The 20715-nt window shown below is 46.0% G+C and overlaps 2 protein-coding genes across 4 annotated transcripts in view; one reads left to right on the top strand and one right to left on the bottom strand.

The window, feature by feature from the left end:
- Window positions 1-20715, top strand: part of CYFIP2 (cytoplasmic FMR1 interacting protein 2) — a 46250-nt gene that overhangs the window by 18957 nt on the left and 6578 nt on the right. For all 3 annotated transcript variants that reach the window (XM_009333522.1, XM_009333521.1, XM_009333520.1), the window contains 11 exons: window positions 271-424; window positions 970-1126; window positions 1871-1967; window positions 2534-2610; window positions 3592-3700; window positions 4054-4173; window positions 4858-5057; window positions 6196-6283; window positions 15172-15315; window positions 16903-16993; window positions 17692-17822. In XM_009333522.1, coding sequence (XP_009331797.1) covers window positions 271-424; window positions 970-1126; window positions 1871-1967; window positions 2534-2610; window positions 3592-3700; window positions 4054-4173; window positions 4858-5057; window positions 6196-6283; window positions 15172-15315; window positions 16903-16993; window positions 17692-17822 — 1368 coding nt within the window. The remainder of the gene's footprint in view (window positions 1-270; window positions 425-969; window positions 1127-1870; window positions 1968-2533; window positions 2611-3591; window positions 3701-4053; window positions 4174-4857; window positions 5058-6195; window positions 6284-15171; window positions 15316-16902; window positions 16994-17691; window positions 17823-20715) is intronic.
- Window positions 7116-7778, bottom strand: FNDC9 (fibronectin type III domain containing 9). Its single transcript, XM_009333519.1, has one exon. It carries the CDS (start codon window positions 7776-7778, stop codon window positions 7116-7118), a length of 663 nt encoding a protein of 220 aa, XP_009331794.1.

Genomic DNA, 20715 nt, shown 5'->3' with positions numbered 1-20715 from the left:
AGCCACGTAGGAGTCTCCCATCCAGTAGATGAGTAGCTGTTTCCGTGGTCTCTTCCACAAAGTCTTCACACTGCTGTGTATTAAATGTTGCTTTGGTGCATGCTTTGTTGTATAGTTTCCAAAGCCTCCCTTTTTAGGGGTGTAGGGCTTATGGGTGCAGAGAGTAGTAGCCACCTGAGAGAAGTGCTGTTTTTTGTTGCAGAGCACCATGGCTGTGTGTGGTGGTGTCTCAATGGAGAGTTATAACTGCATGTCAACTTTCTTCCAAAGCTTTACATGGTGCGGACCATGCTGGAGTCCCTCATAGCAGACAAGAGTGGCTCAAAGAAGACTCTGAGGAGCAGCTTGGATGGGCCAATAGTCTTGGCCATTGAGGAGTTCCACAAGCAGTCCTTCTTCTTCACCCACCTTCTCAACATCAGTGGTGAGGTTATGGCAGGGGGAGGCTTGAATCCAACTCTTGCATGCTCAGAAAGGCAAAGGTAGATCCTCCTCATTGACCTACGCAGAAGATTTTCCTTGATTTTTCCTAAATGTCCTACTTCTGCCTGATTCACGCCTGTTTCTAGGTAGTAATCATTATGTGAACAGGAATGAGTCAACAATAGCAAATAGCCACAAGCGGTAGTTTAATTTCTAGGACTGGAGTTTTCTTTCTGTGCTAGACAAACTTCTGAGCCACTGGGCACAGAAGAAATCTTCCAGGGTAAATCTGAGCCATTGAAATGTTCTCCCTGGAGCCTAGAGCAAAAGGAACGATCCCTTCTTTCTTCTTCCATTACAAAGTGTTCAGACAGCATGGACATGGTCTGGGTTTAAAAACTAAGACATCCCAGAAAAATGTTCCACACCCAAAACCAGTCCAAATATGAAGCTGCAGCAGCTGCCTCTTGTGCACTTCATTTGCTGCCGTCCCCATGGTGGTAACGTGGGTGCCCTCCCACCGGGGGGATCTCCTCTGTGTTTCAGAAGCGCTGCAGCAGTGCTGTGACCTGTCCCAGCTCTGGTTTCGGGAGTTCTTCCTGGAGCTGACCATGGGCCGCCGCATCCAGTTCCCCATCGAAATGTCCATGCCCTGGATCCTCACAGACCATATTCTGGAAACCAAAGAACCCTCCATGATGGAGTAAGAGCCGATGGGCTGTGGCGGGACTGTGCATGTGCTGGGGCTTGGGATTTTGTTGTGGAGAAGGGTAGGCCAGTGATGAACAGTCTATTTGATGTGGGAGGGAAAATAGATGTTTCTTGACTTGCTGTCACATGAATGTGTCCTGTATGAACACCTCGTTAGCAGACGCACACGGGCGGCTTTCTGGCTCTGGCACTTACTTATGCGCCATAAACCAGCAGCTGGCAACTGCTCTATTTGGATGTGGGCACAACTTAGTGGTACCGTCATCTGCATGCAGCAGTCAGACAGCACGTGCAACCAAAGGGATGTGGGCCCTGGCTAAGGCACCTAAATACTTTTTTTTTATATTCATGATAAATGATGAGAGGAATTGCTGTTGTGCAAGTGTAATTATGTTCATAGTATCTTCCTCATTAGGAATACTTTGTGTTCCATTTTACAGCCATTGTCAGGGCACTCTGTGGAGTGAGGACAGCATGAAAGCTTTTTTAAGGGCAGAGAAGGAGCAAGTGTTGATTGAACAAGTCACTGTTAGCTCAAATCTAGATGTGTTCTAGCTGCTTCCAGCAACTCTGACATAGGGAGCAAGAGGGAGGATTTGAGGGGCTGGAGTGAGTGGAGATGATAGGAGTGAAGTCAGAGAAAAACTATTTTTTGCACCGAGTTGGCACATGCACTGGCTGCCATTTATGCTGCTCCAAGGTTAATTTAAGACATGATCTGTCTTCTTGCCCTCAGGTATGTACTGTACCCCTTGGACCTCTATAATGACAGCGCATACTATGCCTTGACCAAGTTCAAAAAGCAATTCCTGTATGATGAAATTGAAGCTGAAGTAAGTTCTCTTCATCTTTTTTGTATGGAAAGAGCTCACCGGGGTCACATTGCCCTGTTTGACAGCCCCGCCCAGCAGTTCAGTGAAGTCATTATAGGCATCTCCTGAAAAAAATACCCCATCAGACTGAGAAGTTTTCAAAAGATCAAAATCTCCAGAGAGTTTACAAACTGCTGATTAAGGGCTTCAGCTCAGCTGTACCCATGGGGAACAGTGGAAGCCAAAGGCTGTCAAACAGTGGGGGCATGGAAGAGGCTGTCTGATGGGCAGAGGGTTAGGAGACATCAGAGGAAAATGAGAAACGGAGATCCCTGAGACAAAAGGGTGATTGGGGATGGGGGACCAGGACCTGTAAGAACATGCAGAAACTATAAGAGAGAAATGTATCTGCAATTTTCTGCTTACTTTTAGCATGTTAGGACTGCAGTGCAGTTTTTAGATAGTGTGGCATATATGTATGTATTAAAGAAGAGCTCTGTATTGAGTTGTATTGATGTTGCATGCGTAGGAAGGAGCTGCCCTGTGTTGGTGACACCCTCACAATGTCTTGTTTTTTTCTCCCCCAGGTGAATTTGTGCTTTGATCAATTTGTGTACAAGCTGGCAGATCAGATCTTTGCCTATTATAAAGCAATGGCTGGCAGGTAGGAGAACCTGTCCGCTGCTGCTGAGTGATGATATTGCTGCATCCAAATTGCTCGTAACCAAAAAGTTCCCCTCAGGGAGTAGCCACCATGGGTAGACATAACAAAATAGATCATCCCTGTCCCACAGAGCTGTCTGTCCATGTCAGACCAGTGTGGATGGGGAAAATAAATTAATGGTGGTAAGGAGACCTGGTTAAAAGTGGAAAAAATAATAATTGGCATCCTAAGTAGCTGTCTGAGTACAATTTGTGAGAGCAGCAGAAAAGCAAACCGAGCCTATTGAAGACATGTCCTTGCTTGACTTTTGTTTGTGTACCAGGCAGATGAGGAGTGGATGTCACCCATCTCTAAGAAACAGGAACATGCACTTGCCCTCACCCTAGTAAAGCAGCAGGACTTGTAAAGGCCAGGAGGGTACTCAGTATCACAGGTCACACATCAAACCAGCTGACTGTAGGACTCCTGCAGAGTCACTTGCTCCTTTGTGGGGAGATAGGCCATTTGTGACATTTCCTTCTAACCATTTAAAGAACATGGATGAACTCTACTGAGAGTCCTCCTCTCACGTCCCCAAAGGTGAACTAAGTCTTCAGTGTAACTCTGCAAGGAGTTTTGTCTCTAGATCCCATTTGGCCTTAGAGAAGGCGAGCAATCACCATCACCAATCAAATGTTCCCACAGCAGATCTTCAAGCAGGGAGCACACCAGTACCTGGCACTAGTGATATCTTTCAGCACAATCTTTTATCTTTTTCAATGTTTTAGCCATAAAAGCCAAGAATGGTGGACAACAGCATGGTAGTCCCCAGATAACAACTGCTGCTCTGTGATTTAGTGGTAAAGCAGAGTTGTTAGTGTGTGGAAATTTCTTGGCATTCAAAGCAAGATGAAAAGAAGGATGAAAACAACTCTGGAAAAGATCCAGAGAGAAGCTGATAGTGTATGTTTCTTTTTTCCTGACACTGCTTCCTTTTTTCAGTGTTTTATTGGACAAACGTTTCCGGGCTGAATGTAAGAATTACGGGGTGATTATTCCATACCCACCATCCAACCGCTACGAAACACTGCTCAAGCAGAGGCATGTCCAGGTACAGCACAAGCAGTAGACTCCAGTACTTGTAGCTCTTGTCTATTATCCTTTTGTTGGTGGGTTGCATCCTAGTGCTGGGCTCAACTGAGGTTGGTGCTGGAATGAGAAGGGTTGAACCTGTTTCTGACACACCCCACTCATGCATGGGGCCCAAGGGGAAAATGAATTACACTCCACATTTCCCTCCTTCCCTCTTAAGTAATGGTAAACTCAACTGAGGCGTTTGCATTCACCACTTTCACATTTAAGCAGATTTGGATGTTTGGTTTTAATTTGTGTCTGTTAAAAAAAAACAAAGTACCTTTTCCCCATCTGTATATAACATGCAAATATCTTCCCTTCTTTTTCCAGTTGCTGGGTAGATCAATTGACCTGAACAGGCTCATTACCCAGCGTATCTCAGCAGCGATGTACAAATCATTAGACCAGGCCATTAGCCGCTTTGAGAGTGAGGACCTGACATCCATAGTGGTAAGAACTGTTATTGACTGAGCGTATGAATAGAGAGAATAATACACTGCTATGGATACACAGTCAACTGTCTTCTGCTTCATGTCCTGCTTACAGTAGGTTTCAGCCAGCCATGTATTCTCCTTTATGCTGCTGAGTCTCTACTATTTCTATTTATGCAGCTTTAATTGCATTATTATTGGACCATTACGTATCTGCATAAATCATAAGGTGACAGTCAGCAGTTAGATTTTGCAGAGCTCACGTAAGAGAGTGCTGTAACCTGTGCGAAGGAAATCTTGACTTTAACTCCCCCTGTTGGATGAAGGTGACTGAGACATCATTTGCGTATGTACAGGATTTGCTGTCTTTGATATGTTATAGGAGCATCAGAGTCCAGTAGTGTAAAATTACCAGTTTCCACCTTTGGAGGATACTGATGTGAAAGCCAGCCAGTGCTTGGTGGGGAACAAATCAATTTTGCTTCCTGCAGGTTTACAAGATACTGGACCAGGACCCCCTTGCGTGGAAGTGCAGTTGGCCTCAGCCACTGAGTTAAATTGATGTCTTTAGCATTTGCTACATCCTCACCTGGAAAGTTCTGTGTGGGTGTGGATATAAAATCATTCCCTTGGCAAATAAATCAGCTTTTTCTATTGTCATCTTGGTAACATGTTGCATCTGCTGCTGCTTTATGTGATGCAGGAGCTGGAGTGGCTCTTGGAAATAAATCGCCTGACTCACAGGTTGCTGTGCAAGCATATGACTTTGGACAGCTTTGATGCCATGTTCCGGGAGGCCAACCACAATGTCTCCGCACCCTATGGGCGCATCACCCTCCACGTCTTCTGGGAACTCAACTTTGACTTTCTACCCAACTACTGTTACAATGGATCCACCAACAGGTGAGGAGGAAAAGCAAGGTAGGGGGCACCTGGAGATCCTGCTTTTCTTTCTGAAATGTCAAACCTGCCACATAAAATTCACATGCATTGTGGTGAGGTTTGCATTCCCTATGGGATGCAACAGTTACACTTAAAATGAAGTTAAAGCCCACCAGCTCCCCTTGGCCTTGAAAATCACAGAATAGAATCATAGAATAGTTTGGGTTGGAAGGGACCTTTAAAGGTCATCTAGTCCAACCCCCCTGCCGTGGGCAAGGACATCTTCAACTAGATCAGGTTGCTCAGAGCCCCATCCAACCTGACCTGGAATGTTTCCAGGGATGGGGCATCCACCACCTCTCTGGGCAACCTGGGCCAGTGTTTCACCACCCTCAGTGTAAAAAATTTCTTCCTTATATCTAGTCTCAATCTACCCCCCCTTTAGTTTAAAGCCATTCCCCCTTGTCCTGTTGCAACAGGCCCTGCTAAAAAGTTTGCCGCCATCTTTTTTATCAGCCCCCTTTAAGTACTGATAGGCTGCAACAAGGTCTCCCCAAAGCCTTCTCTTCTCTAGGCTGAACAACCCCAACTCCCTCAGCCTTTCTTCACAGGAGAGGTGTTCCATCCCCCTGATCATTTTCATGGCCCTCTTCTGGACCCACTCCAACAGGTCCGTGTCTTTCTTATGCTGAGGGCTCCAGAGCTGGACGCAGTGCTCCAGGTGGGGTCTCACCAGAGCAGAGTAGAGGGGCAGAATCCCCTCCCTCGACCTGCTGGCCACGCTGCTTTGGATGCAGCCCAGGATACGATTGGCCTTCTGGTTAGTAACAAATACAAGGAACAAAGTTGGACAGTGATTGCAAGCAGCTGAGCTAGTTTGCTTTAGAGGATTGGTTTACTGAGCAGCAGAGCTGTGGTAGCTGCTCATATATGGGTTTCTTGCCTGCCCCAAATAAGAAACCTCACCTTTGGTAGGTTAAACTAACGTTTTACACCATCAATAGATTGGGGCAGGAGTTTGTATTCGTTCACGTAGCTCAGGTGATGAATTGCTAATTAGTCTGCAACTGCAGTTCATCCCAGACTGTGCCATATCTGTACTCAACACAGTTAACAGGGCTCTGACCGCTTTCCTCCCCATCTCCCGTGCCCACCACAGGTTTGTGAGGACAGCAATCCCATTCACACAGGAACCCCAGCGGGACAAGCCAGCCAATGTTCAGCCGTATTACCTCTACGGATCCAAGGTCAGTAAATGAGCCACAACAGCCAGAAGGGGTGGATGTTGGAAGTATTTATTTAGGAAGAAAGAAATGCAAGAACTAGTTCATTAACAGAATGGCGGGTGCAAATGTGCAGGGTCACGTTGCCATGTGAAACCAAAAAGCCGTGCAAGAAGCAGATTCAGTGTGCTTTTGCTATTGCTTTCCCATATTCTTCTCCATAACATGCCTATGTTAGCGGATGCTGACACTGCTCTGTGCTTGGTGTTGGCACCGAGACCAAGTCACATCCATCTAAATGCGCAGAGAGGAGAGCAAGTTGGAGCTCCAAAGCAGTGCTCCTCCCCGAGGAAGGTACCACTTCAGGAATCCCATTTGTAGTTCAAAATGGGAATTACTAAAATATTTGTGTGTGCAAATATAGACTACATAATACTGACAAAAAGCTTTTTCGTCAGGCTACGATTACTGTTTACACAGGCATTACAAGGGCTTGGGGTGTGATGCTAGTGGAGGGTCACTCAAGTGTGAATCTGCTTGAGTGGAGTTTATTTCTTGTGCACGTTGATTAATGACTCTGAAGTGAACTTACAGCACTGATGCAGGTTAGCTAATGACACTACAGTCAGCCAAGCCTGGCTGTTGCCAGAGCTGACTTCGTTTCTTTTTAAAAAACCCTCAGCAAATGAGAATATTTTTGTCACTTGACAAAAATCTTTCTCCCTGCGACCAATGTCCCTGCCTCATGTTCTACCCTGGGACAAACAGCCCCCATGGATGCACAGACACCTGTTGGCAAGAGCTGGGAAACAGCAGCACGAACCAAACCTCTAAGCAGGGTCCCCCTCTATTTTGCTCATTGAAGGCCGTGCTGCGGCAAGATGGCCCTTTTATCGTCGCTGTTTTTATAGGAAAAAAAGCAGTGGGGGGAGCTGTACGGACTCTCCCTCATGAAACTGGAGCTCCTCATTAGCACAGTGGTCATGGGGACTTCCAGAAGCTCATCTCTCAGTCCGTCGTTCAGTGGACCCTCTGGCGAGCTGCTGCCTTCGCCCACTTCTTCGGGGCTGGCATCGGGATGCTTCAGCCTCGCAGCCCGGTGGCACCGTGCAGACCAGAACTGCAGGCAGCCATAGGCCAGGAGAGCAGTGAAGCAGAGGAGCAGCAGGCTGCTCACCATCCACATGGAGGTGGTAGGTTCGTGTTTAGAGCCGCCGAAAACCAGGGGTGTTTTGTCCAGAGTGTGGAACGTGGTGCACTGGTTGCTGGAGGGGTAAGAGTTCTTGCACGTGATGCAGAGGACATAGATGGTGGATGGCGTGAGTTGGTGGAGGATGAGGGAGCTGAGAGGGTGAGGAACTCGCTCCTCGCGGTGGAAGTTTTGGCGTAAATAGCCGGCAAAGATGCTGTTCCAGTTGGGGCGGTACATGACATGGTAGTAGTTCTCTGGACAGGGGTTGTTCATGGCCCAGGAGACGGTGGCACTGGTGTAAGTGATGTTGTGCACTTCAATGTTCATCGTGCCCCTGTAACCAGATGCAGGGAGAGGCTGAGTTTCCCAATTCGTGTACAGGCTCAAAGGCCACTGACATCAGTGAAGTCTTTCCACTGGCTTTACTGGCCCTTAGACTGGACTCAGGACTATGCCTGGCTAGCTTAGATTAGATGCTGGGTCTTAGATGACTATAATTACAGAAGATGAATCCTGCTAGTGACCAGACTACTGTATCACCCTGCTTCATGACCAAAAAAACCAACTGGGACATAGGCTGCACTTTATGCTCTAGTTAGATTTTTTAAAAATCTCTTCTTTTTGACTGGTTTTCTATGTAGGAAGCTTTTTTAGCTTTTTTGTTTCCCATGGAATAGAAAGGATACTGCAAGTGTGATTAGCATAAACTGATCATTAAGCTAGCTCCAGCTTGCCTTGCAGAGCTTCCAATAGATATTTTGATTTTACACAGCTTTTCAAATGCTATTTAAAAAGCTGTATAATGATTAATTTACTAGTTTAAGTTGTTGCTGCATTTTCTGTACCTAACTTGTTGCTTAATAGAGTATAAACTCCTCCTGTTCCGACAGCATCTCACACTGTAATATCAGGATCTTAAATGTGAAATCCGAAGGCTGGTGAAATATAAAATCAATGCCTTTAGGAAAGTACAAATATATGAATAATAAGTATAAAGCTCTCCCCCAGATAAAAGACACTGACCGCTAACAAACTACTGTTTAACAATAGCCACAAATCACTTCAGTACATCACTCCTTAGATCCCCAAATTGCTCTCTGAGCCTCGTTGCAGGGTTATCTCTCCCAACCAGCCGAGTGCTCTGAGCAGAAGCTGCATGCGATAGACCTAGTTTCTTTTTTTCCTTCTTCCTTTCTCTTTTAATATAACTAACTTTCCTTTAATTCACTCAAGCAGCAGCTCATCTTAACAACTGTTTTAACCATTCTTACATGAAGAGCAGAACAGCACACGCGCCCATCACTGAGCCCTCCCAGAGCCATGGGCAGCCGCTTACCTCCCTGGGCAGGTCCGCAGCGGCCCGTCGGTGCTGGTGAGCAGCGTGGCCACGGGCGGGCAGTGCCTTCCCCTCTTCCCACCGCTCGCCTCCCTCCTGCCTCTGCTAAATTCCTTCCCCGCACGCTGCCTCGTATTATACCCGTCTGGTGCTCCGTCATCTTTCACCATAGCAACCAATAGGAAAGGATGGGCAGGCATCTTCGAGTGATTTGGGAATGCTATCCCTAAAAGCTTTTGCCTGGGAGAAGTATGTGTCTCTGAGGCGGAAAAAAACAAGCCAGGGCAGGTTTTTTTGCTGGCTTGTTTGGCTTGGTTGCGGTTTTCTTTTTTTCCCCTGTCCACAGTCCCCCAGCAAGACCATCACTGCACCCCAGCAGGGTCTGGGGTTGGAGGCACGTTGGCACATGGTATGAAATCTGGGATCCTGGCCTGCGGTACACATTGATAGTTTAGTACTCAGGGGCTTTGTCTTTAATTCTATGATTTCTTGCACATATAAACTACTAATGTAAGCCAAAGCCAGTGTGCAACAGATTTTCATCCCTGATGCTGCAGCGATGTCCATTAGCTTTTTAATACTTTCTAAGCTGTGTGATGGGAATAGGAATGGTTTTCAAAGACCTCGACCTCCTGCTGCACTCTCATGGGATTAAGACAGGCTCTTCTTTGAATGTCCCTGCCTTATAGACAACGCAGGGATGTCCCATCAGTCTGGTGAGAGGGCAGGAGGGAGAGGCAAAGCCAGTGCCAGCAGTGTTCAGGGGAGCAGCCCGAGTCTGTGGCCGGGAGGGGACAGACGTGGCACTGGGCCTGGAAAGGAAAGGCTCTGAACAAGTGACTTGCTGCTCTCTGAAGCCAAAATGTGTTTGAGAGAGGAACTTTCCCAGAATAAATGTTGGTTCTGGGTCTGGAGGTACTTATTCCGTGTTGTTCCTGGAAAGGTGCTTGCAACGTTTTGAAGATCTTCTAAATATCAACAGTGATGAGATGATGCAAACTACATGAGGAGGGGCTATTACAAGCCTGGAGAGTATGTGTGGCCCTTGCTTTTGATTTACATTTTGCAGTTCTGGATGTTTTGGTTTTGTCTTCCAAGATCTGTATTCCCTTCTGTCTCTGTGAGTGAGCTGTGGCTGCCAGCAAGCTGAAAACTGGGAGCAGAGATGAAAATAATTATGGGCAGGGATGGAAATGAAAGTGCTCCCAGGTGGCTTCCTGCCATTTACATGGCTCGGTCCTGTTTACAAAAGCAGGGGGATAGAGAGCTCTTAGCTGGTCCCATGCTGCGAGTAAAGTCCATCCTTGCCTGCAGGGAGAGACCTGAGGATAAAATCCGTGCTTCAGAAAGGTGGATTACACAAGGTAGTAATGTTGTCATGAGAGAACTGCTTTGTTATGGCATTTGGATTGCTGAGTTTGTCAGTGTTCAGAGTTGCTTTGAAATTAAATTTCAATTGATCACAAATAAGATGCGTTAGGAGAAAAAGAAGAAACCGAGGAAAACAGGAATAGCTGGATTAGGCCAGCAAAGGGTCCTGCTGACCTTTCTCCATGCAGTGATCCATCCTGCTAGCTCAAAGGAAACCACAGCAAAGCTTTCAGTGGTGTTGGTATTACCTGCTCCCAAAATCAAGCTTGCACCGGTTTACGCTGGTGATGAGCTTGAAATTCGCATTTCCCAGAATAAGAAGATACCAAATGCCAGTGCCAGGACTACTCCAGCACTGGTGTTCCCTCTATCTGCAGGTGGACCCGGCTGTGGCCCTGCCTGGGACCCCTCACTCCTCACCATAGGATGCAAACAGCGGGCGCGCTCCAGTGGCCAGCAGAAACTGAGCCATTTTCTGCCATTGAGCCACTTATAAAACACAGCATGTTGCCAAGTCTACAAAGAAGCTGCAAAATTACCAGCAACACACTACTTACTGCTCATTGACCACTTCTTAGCTCTGTAAATGCTTTAGATTGGGCTTCATTTATGTATTTTCATGAGTCCTTCTGTTTTTCTTGGCACTGCTGGACCAAGGGTCATGCCAGACTCGCTGGAAATCCCTGGTTCCCTCCCCTGGTTGAATTTGCCCCCCCCACACCCCCTTTTTTAAGCAAGCAAGCAGATGTAACCTGAAGGACAGTGCATGCTGCCGGCGCTTGCAAAAATAGTTACGGCGCGCGAATGGGATGGAGCTGCTCTATTTTCTACTGCCGTGTCTGCAGCAGCAGCACAAAGGTGTTAAGGAGCTGTGGTTGCTACAGGTGGTGTTGGCAGCGGGGGCTGCTGATCCCCTCCAACAGACTGCGTGGGCTGTGCTACCTGGCCTGCCACGGCCGTCGGCTTGTTGTTAATAATAGCAGTGTATACAGTCACTGAAAATCGGTAGTCGGTATAGCGAGGCATTATGCTGAGACAGAGAATATATACTGACACAGCCTCTATACACAGAATATACACAGACACAGTCTCAATACAGTATATAAACATGCCTGCTGCATTGTACATCACCTGTCCATCCCAGCTAGGGAATATGTTTTTTTTTTTGCATGAACGTCTTAGCAACTGGCTGATACAGCCGAATATGGTAAAAGCTTTATAGGGAAAGTGAAGGTTGCTTGTGGCAGGGGAAAGAACCAGGCCATATTCAGGCAGTTTAACTTAGAGACCTTCCTCTGACTTTTTTAGAGACCCTTTGCTGACAATTCTGGTCAGAATTGTTTTTCACTTTCTTAGACACCATCTCAGCTGTCACACTGAAGTTAGGTTGGCTGGGAGCCTGGACTAGACTTGGGCTATGCGCAAGTCCTTTTTTTGTCTCTAAGTATATTCCTCTTTCATTAGCTCTTCAGTTTTCCAAGGAGGTTCTGGCACAGGCGGTATTATCTGTCAGTTATCTCTCTCTCATCTGTTTTATCAGATAAAACCCTCCCTGCCTTTCCTCAGGTGAGCTCATACAGGTCTAGGTGATGGCCAACAAGAAGCTCAAAGACGTGGAAATGATAACTGGGTTTTGTTTTGCTTCATTTGCTACTGAACCTGCTCCAGAGCATCCCTAGTAACCTCATGAGCTCCCAAAGCAACATGGGGGCCTTCCCCACACACTCCCAAGTACTGATGGCTGTCCCTGAGACCTGAGTGCAGGGTGGGATACCTGGGCTCTGTGGGACACCGGGAACTCTGCCCCATGCTGCAAATCCCAGCCTGCCTGCACTCCCAGCCTCCCAGCCCCAAAACCTGCCCGTTTGGCCCCAAACCAAAGGTGGGGCAAACCTCCGCAGTGATTTGGCAGCTGCTGCTCCTGAGAACAGCAAAACCTCTTGAGAGGCAGCGAGATCGGGGGCTTTGCTCTGGCTCTCCAAGGGGGTGGAAGCTGCCGCCCAGTGTGGGGGAGCAAGCCGTGCCATGCAGCCAGCTTGTACCTTCAGCTGCTTTGTCTTAAAATACCCGCTGGTGTCATTTTTTACATCCTACAGTCTTTACCCCAAGCTGTGTATCTCACCCTTAAATGGAGTTATATTTTTAATTGCTGACAGAGTATTATTATTAGACACAAGTCTGCTGCTAATGCGCTGTGTGGCTCTGCGGAGAGCTTGATGAACCTACCTCATCTTGCAGACAGGCGGGGATGAATCATCCCCCTCGTCTGCAGCCAATGCACGTCCTAAAATGTGTCTTCTCCCAATAAGCCTTATTGCTGGGACCCCCACTTGAGGGAGAAGCCCACTTGAAAGCTGCCCTCCAGACCCATTATCCCGCTTAGAGGCGAGGGAGCGCTGCGAGGTGGGCAGTTGCACAGCAGCACTGTCCGCTTGCTGCCCGAACAGCGAAATGTCAGCCCCGTTATGGGGAAAATCTGACCAATTGCTCCACAACTGGGTACTGATGGTGGCCCATCTCAGGGGACCGTGGCATGTGCACAGACTGGAGACCTGGCTCCTAGCTGTAGAGCAGCAAAGATGCTTCCACAAATGAGCGTGGATTCATGAGCCCACTGAAATGGGGGTATTTGGTTCCCCCCTAGTCTGGATGAACCACCAGTTTGTTAACCGTGGGGAAATAACAGGGTAAAGGAGCCTATGGAGAGGCCATCTCGGGGTGCAAGGAGCCATCTCAGGGCCGCCTGGCTCACCCCCGCAGCAAGTTGCTTTCTGGAGTTACCGGGGCTGGAATAATGCATTGCAAAAGCCACAGCAACAAAACTCCGCGGGAGCGTGGCTGGGCTGGGGCCCTGGCGGGTTACTGGCTTCCCTCTGGGATGATCGTGTCGGCCATTTGGCAAATGTTACAGCTGGACATCACCTGGTGTTTAACCAGACACACTTTAGAAAACATAAACTATTGCTGTTTTTCACATGTATCAAGGTGCGTATCTAATGGCTTTGGATCAGCCTCTACCAGACAGATTTTTAAAGACTTGGTTATCTAAGGATGGAGATACAAACCTAAGCAGGATACTCAAAAGCAATTCTTGTAACAGGAGTTGCCACCCAAGGAGCTTTGAAAGTAGTCTTCTGTCTGCCCAAAGAATTTTTAAATTCTTGCCCGTACTTGTTCAGGGCCCTTTTGTTTAGTTTTGATGGGAGAGAAAGTTCACACGTTGTGAATGAATGCACTACAGAGCCTCCAAGGTAGCCTTTCTGTACATAGTAGTATTAAAGAGGTTTTTTTTACCTACCAGGACCAGGTGAAATTATATTTCACAGAAAGTAGGGGACTTTCTAACTGTGTCTTCTTTCTGCTAGCTCTTTCAAAGAGCACCTAGGAAGTATAGTAGGCAATAAGCTGCTGGACCAGAGCAGTGGGGCTGTAACAAAATGAGGCGCGATTAATTAATTAATTGATTAAAGCAACTGACAAGTCTATGAAAACGCGATCAGTACATCTGATACTGCGGAAATACTATTATCTGAGAGCAAAAGAAAATACTTTTCCAATTCTTAGCAGATGACTTCACTTTGTAACTCATTAGTAACTCAAGTGTTAAAGTAAATCTCAAGGAAGTGAGGTGGAATTGGAGGACGACTGAAGCCTTCAGCTGGCTGTATTGCAATTGCTGAGAGCAGCAGTGTTGGAGGGTGGACAACATTTTGTCCTATTCTATGACTTCAGCACTTGCTCCCTTTCACCCTAAGCTCTTCAGTGCATTGGGCCCTCCGCTCTCTTGGCTCCATTAGTGGCAGGGAAGGAAATCCCTGTAGAGTGGGGTCTGTAATATCCGCAGGGAAGCAAGCTCCCTGCTGCGTGAGGATGCACTGTGCCCCTAATACACAGTGTTCACACAAGAAGCAAAGTCAGCCTTGCACAGTGCTTTTGCAATACAGTTTAATTTGTTTTCTTATCCTTGTTTAAGAAAGATCTTTTAGTAAGCATGAGCCAGGGGGTTTATCTGTGTTCTGCTGGAAGGGGCAGTACGTGCCAGAATCTTTTCAAGAACGTGCTTTTTTGCTGTTTACTGAGGTTGCAGTTGTTATAGATGTCATGGGGGGAGACTGCAGCCCTTCTCTGCTGGGCTGAGTCATGATGCCAACAATTCTATTGCAGAGCCCAAGCTGAGCATGTGGTGTCTCAGCTAAATCTGAATTTTCAGTATTTTTTTTGCAGATCACACAAGTGAATTGATTCCCCCTACTTCTGTTTCCCTCAAGCCAAATGGATCCTATAAATGTTCCAGTGACAAAACATTGCAGCAATTTCCACATTTCCAAGATTACACTGATAGAGTGTTCCTGGAAATCACTCTCTCTTTTCTGCTGCTAAAAATTTTCTAGGGGCCAGAGCCCCGGGTATTATTCTCCCTACAACAAGGTCAGAGTCTTGCCCTTTTCACAGTCCCATGAGGATGTCTGTTAAGTACAGAGGCTGATGTAGGGCTTTGCAGGATGCAAAAAGGATCTTTTCCGTGCCTCTTCCAACTGCCCTTAGGCTCAGACACTGCAGTTCCTACTTTTCTTAATAAGCCTCATTTAAAGCAAGTGCCCATAGAAAAAAAAAATCTGTCTGGTTACCTGTATATAAAGCTTCCTTGTTTTAGCAGAGAAGAATTTGGGTTTGAAGAGGCAAAGGGCTAGTGAACTGAAATCCTTGATCGGGAATGTATGGGAGAGTAAATTACCTTGGAAATGAAAGTGGTGTTGCTACATAGCAGGATAATAAACCTTGTGACGTGACAGTGTGTTGAGATTAGAATATGTCTGACTATGTAAGAAGAAAAGCAATCTCCTCTTTGCCACAAGAAGTAGAAGAAATGGGAATTGTCATAGGTATTATTATTTCTCCTTCTGTATCTTAAACATTATTTGAAGTGATGGGAAATAATACCGTGATAAGAGAATTACTTACAGGTCTGGCAAATGCTCCTGTCTAACTGTCATTGGGCTTCTAATTTCTCAGCCTCTCAACATTGCCTACAGTCACATCTATAGCTCCTACCGCAATTTTGTGGGACCACCTCATTTCAAGACGATCTGCAGACTTCTTGGCTATCAAGGGATCGCAGTGGTCATGGAAGAGCTGTTGAAGATCGTCAAGAGCCTGGTAATTCTGAGTCTAACCCTGGTGATGGAGAAGCCTCGATGCCTTGAGAGGCACAGGTTGGACAGTCAGTCTGGGCTTTGGGTTCAGGGTATTCACATTTGGGCACCTTCATGTCCCTTGATCCACACTGAAACACTTGTATTAATGGTGTGATTTTCACTGTTGCTGAGGAATCCCACTGATTCCCGTGGGATGATGGAGTGTTTCCACCATCTTGAAGCGTTAACTGTGATCAACCACATACATCTTGGGGTGGTAGAGTTGGTGTGCTGCTTTGCTAAAAGCCATCAAGAAGTGATTGGGTGGGACATGGCACTCATGGTCCTTCAGCACTGCCTATGCTGCAGTCTGGGAGACCTTCAAGACATGTGCTCGTGCTCAGCAATAGCACAAGAGCAGTCTGTCTCACTGCTTTTTATACCCATGGAGAGCTGCGGGAAGGTAGAGAGTGGGCAGCAAAACTGATGAAACCAACTTTTTGAGTCTTTATAAGAAAACTCCTGCTATGGGTGAGTCCTTATTCAAGCCATACTGTCCATTCCCATCAGATATTCAGAAGTCAGGCTGCCAATAGCCCTATCTGCTTTCTAGTTCTCTCTTCTTTTTCAGAAGAGAAATGTGATGTCCGCAGGGAAATGATCCCTTGTGCTCCCTAAGGGCACTAACAATACCGAGTGTTAAGAAGGGAGGAGGGAGTGTGCAAAAATGTATCATTTTTCAGGTCATGCTTTTCTACTAAAACCCTTGCTTTACTGGAAAGACAGTTTTCATTCATTATAAATATTTAAATTCTGTTTTGGCTGCAATGACGTAATTTTGAACTTGTCTAACAAAGCAATGTAAAACTGAAAAGCGTATATCCAGTTTCCCTTCTGTAAAGCACAGTAGTTACTGAAGATGTAATTTGTGTCACTTAGTTGAAAACGCTGTAGCTGGTGTGCGAGGTCAGACAGCATTCAGCACAAAGACAAAGATTTTATGTTTGGCTAAATAGTCTTTAGTGCATAATCCCGTATAATGTATCTACAGGATGCAGGTGTATAACTCCAAATGACAGCAAGTGCTTTTAACTAAGAAATATACTTTGCTCTTGTCCATATTAGTTAAAAAAAACAGATCTGCAGAAACTTGTTCTCTACATGCATGTAAATTCTTTTTTAAACTCTGAGTATCTAGTGATCATTCCTCAGGCGGAAGGAGCATTTCCTGTGCTGGGAAATGACTCCTTTAGCAGCTCTGGTGAAATGGTTTTTGGGTTGGGAGCACAAGTCTAGCTGGATCTAAGACTGAGCCTTGTTTGGATTTCAGCTGCAAACAATGCAAACACAGCAAGCTGTATTTTGAAGTCAAAAATCCATGCAGCTGTGATTTATTATTTGGGAGGAAGCTGTAAAAGCACTTTAACTCCATGCACTTGGGCTGAATTTTATATTTGGGGGAAATCCAAATTAAGCAAGTTCTTCTTGGACTCCAGCTGAAGTTTCACCCTGTGCTGTCAGATGTGGACCTGTCCACAACCAACCCTCTTTAAAAACCAGCGCCAGGAGAAGCCGTCATTCCAGTTTAACCTCCCTTTGTCTCCGACAGCTACAAGGCACCATCCTGCAGTATGTGAAGACTCTGATCGAAGTAATGCCCAAGATATGCCGCTTGCCAAGACATGAATATGGCTCTCCAGGTGGGTGCTACAGAAAGATGCACAATGGTTGGAACAAGAGCTTGCCCACACATTTGTACATCATTTACTCAGGCACACACTAGTAATTGAACAAGGTTTGGCACTGACATGCCAGTGCAGCATGCAGCCCGGGCCTGTTGAAGACTTTCAGCTTCTTTGCTGTTGACTCTGGAACATGTATAGGAAACTTTTCCAGGAAATCTCCTGTTGGAAATTTCCCTTTGAACACACAGATGACCGATAAGGGAATGTCTTCTAGTAGCTTATGTTTTGTTTTCAGAATTTTGTAAGCTTTTGTTATTGTGGGTTCACTACCATTTTTCAAAAGCTCTACTTAGTTGATGCAAAGATTTTTTGCAGCATGACTGCAGTCTGCCATTGAGCTGGATGGGGAAACTTTGGCTGGTATACGTGACCCAGCACCAGGACATCCATTACAGACTTGAATCTCTTTTTTCCTCTGATTAGGAAATCCAGGGACTTCATATGAATTACTCCCTATTTCCCAAGGGTTACTGAAAGCAGGATTAGACACTGCGTGCTAGTTCTCCCCAGTGCCGGTCTCCGTCTATCCATTTAGCAGTTACAGCTTGCAATTTGTGATTAAGGAAATACCAGGCTCCGATTGCCTTTTTATCCAAGTTATCGGAGGGTGATTCTGCTCTCGCTTTTCTGACCGTCCTTCCTTGTCTTTTAAGGAATCCTGGAGTTTTTCCACCATCAGCTGAAGGACATCATTGAGTATGCAGAGCTGAAGACCGATGTGTTTCAGAGCCTCAGAGAAGTGGGCAATGCCATTCTCTTCTGCCTCCTTATCGAGCAGGCTTTGGTAAGGCAAAACCCCCTGCACCAACAGATCGTACTTGAAATTGCCAGCTCAAGAGTATAAGTGGAAGTGGGTTCTCCAGCAGAAGAATTTGGGAAATGTTACCTTCCATCTTCTCATGTGCTCAGGGTCTGTCTGGGCCTGTGTTACTGGGGTCTGTGGGTATGTCCATGGGGATGGTATGCATTGGCGCTTGGTCACTGACATCTGGGATTGCTGAAGGAGAATCTGAATACTGGAAGATCTAGATTTAATTCTTGGACCCAAAGCTACCCCTTGTTCATCCTTCTCAGAAATAAAACCAACCGGAGCTTATTTCTAGATTGTAAGCTCTCTGGGGCAGGGATCAATACTTTTTTACATACATATTTGTACAGTGAGAAGTAGATTTGAGCCCTTTGCTCTTTTGGGGTGCCAGTGCAATGAAAAAAACCTGATTGATTCTAATGGTGATAAGGATAAAGCAATCCAACGGGAAGGAAATCTCAGAAGAGCTGATAATGTATTTCCTATGAATTAACTTCACTGAAAACTTAGCTGGAGTGACGACTTGGTATTGCCCCCTGCACAAGTGTTTTGCACGTGCACAAGTCTCTCAGCCTCTCAGCTCATGTGATGCCCTTTCTGGTATGGGGCAAAGGCTATGGCTGAGTGCCACACATCTTCTTAGCTTCTAGTTTTTCACACAACAAATTTACTTCGTAATGAATTTATCTCACAATTTGGCCTAGAGCCAACTGAGGAGTGTTCAACAACACAATTTTACATTAAAATGCATATTTCATGTCATAATGGTTTTGGCAGGGTTGTTTCAGTTTTTCCAGAAGTATTTCAGAAAGACTTCCCTAGCATAAGACGGGATTTCCAAGCAAAGCCAGAAAGTTTTGTTCAGAGCAAAGCCAGAAGGAAGTTCAAAGATTCCAAGTTTTATCCACCCATAGAGCACACGGAAAACTGAAAATCTCTGCATGTCCTCAAAATGGATATTTCTGCACTTGCCTTTGCATTTTAACCCTGGATATAGAGACTTTTAGTTCCCGATATGGTATATCAAACACATTCAGTGAGCAGTAGCTGCGTAAGATTGAAAAAACTAGAGAGATGTTTATCACCCAGCAGCTTGGCTTTATTTTATAGAATGACCAGAGTTGCCAACTATATCCTGGTAGTTCCTGTTCCTTTTGTGGCTTCGTCACGGCTTTCTGCTGTTCTCAGTGTTGGATTTTATGCTGGATGTACTGCATTTGCCTCTTCCGTCCCATCTTTAAATGGACACTTAAGGGACACATGGTTTCTTTTAGAAATCCTTCATTTCAATGCAAAAATGTTCCTCCAGTCCCAGGAGCTGTACATCAGCAGTATACTGGCATTTCAGAATAGCAGAAAATAAAGAAAAGAAGATGGTGAGAATTTGGGGGTCCCTTTAGGAAGGCTGCCCATCAAAGTCCATATCTGCCCACTTTCCGTGCCAGCCAAAGTCTCTCCCTCTCTGATCCCGTTTTTCCACACAGAAGTAGATTCAGAATATAAAGCCATTTTGCACGCAGTGAGCACTGGTTCTCGCTCGCTGGAAGATGTCAGATGCCTAGAGCCATACGTAACAAGATTTTCCCTCTTAACGGAGCTCTTGCGCAGCAGGAGCAATTGCTTTTATGGTGCCGTTATCTTCATAGCTGTCAGAATGATCTAAGGCTGGTGGTATTTGCTGGCAGAGACTGCTCTAGTGAAGATGTGCAGTCTGCTCCATTCTACCCCCTTTTAATTGTTTAAATTTGAGGAATGAGGGGTTGCTTGGGACTAAATTTCTAAGCAGAATTCTTACTGTAAGGTAATGGGCCTTGGGGAAAAGATCTATTAATAACATGACTAATTTGGGGACAGATATCGGGTGACTGTAGGCTGCAAATGGTGAAAATATTCTCTTTATCAGAGGGAAACAGCAGTGGAAGAACATTCATCTAGGAACAAATAGTGTTTTGCAAACAAAATAACCAAGGTGACAGGCACACTCCGTTAGCATCAGCATCTCTCTGCCCGCGGAGGGACCCCGGACTGTTCCTGTCCCTCCAGCACTGTGTCACAAACTGCACTCCCACAAACTCGCTCTCATCCCAGCATCCATGCGCCAGTACAGCCTCCTGCAGCTCCATGCTACACTGTCCTCTCTCTCTTGGCTGGAAGGTGGGGTATCCCCCCATGCATCCCAAACAGACCCAGCCGAGTCATTCCATCTGGCTCCCAAATATCTTTTGCTACGCTGTCATGACCTGCTTTCGAGTGTGTCTAAAACTCTACAATAAGCTCAGAACTGAAAGCATGTCCTAGAACTAGACTTTTGTAGGAGCAAACTAATGCCTTGTTGTGACGCAATGCCTCTGTGTTAAACAGCTTTGGTTTCCTTGCTGCTGTTTCCCATCGCAGACTCGTATACAATGTATTGTCAGCCATCGCTCCTCAGTCTCCGCCTGCCTATTTCTAGGTTTCTCCTCCTTGCGCATCTGTGTTTGGGATTATTGTTTCTCAAGTGCATCAGCATGCATTCTCTCAGGTGGCATCTCATGATGTTATTCCTCTCTGGACTTCTGTATTATTCTCCCTGGTGCCCACACCACTGGGATTCTGGTCCGATAGCCCTGGCTGAGAACACCATATGGACAACCAAATAATTTCAGACCAACGTATTATGTACCTATTTGCAATAGAGCCATGCATCAGTCTATTTTACATGTACACATCCGAAAACAACTAAGCCAAAGGGTAATTTCCACCTGGGCACTCTCTGTAAAAATAAACAGCAGGAAGTCATCAGGGTAAGATGAAACTGAAACCTCCATGTTCTTTATCCCCTCTGACTTGCAGTGCTAGTAAGCGGGACAGAAAATAAATGTAAACCTCT

Source organism: Pygoscelis adeliae, unplaced genomic scaffold, assembly GCF_000699105.1.
Source record: "Pygoscelis adeliae isolate BGI_AS28 unplaced genomic scaffold, ASM69910v1 Scaffold431, whole genome shotgun sequence".
Taxonomy (NCBI): domain Eukaryota; kingdom Metazoa; phylum Chordata; class Aves; order Sphenisciformes; family Spheniscidae; genus Pygoscelis; species Pygoscelis adeliae.
The sequence above is the reverse complement of the archived record's forward strand: the minus strand, read 5'-3'. Positions and strand labels throughout refer to the sequence as shown.

Coding starts and splice junctions, on each gene's coding strand:
- FNDC9 (XM_009333519.1), bottom strand. CDS start 7,778: ATGAACATTGAAGTGCACAACATCACTTACACCAGTGCCACCGTCTCC.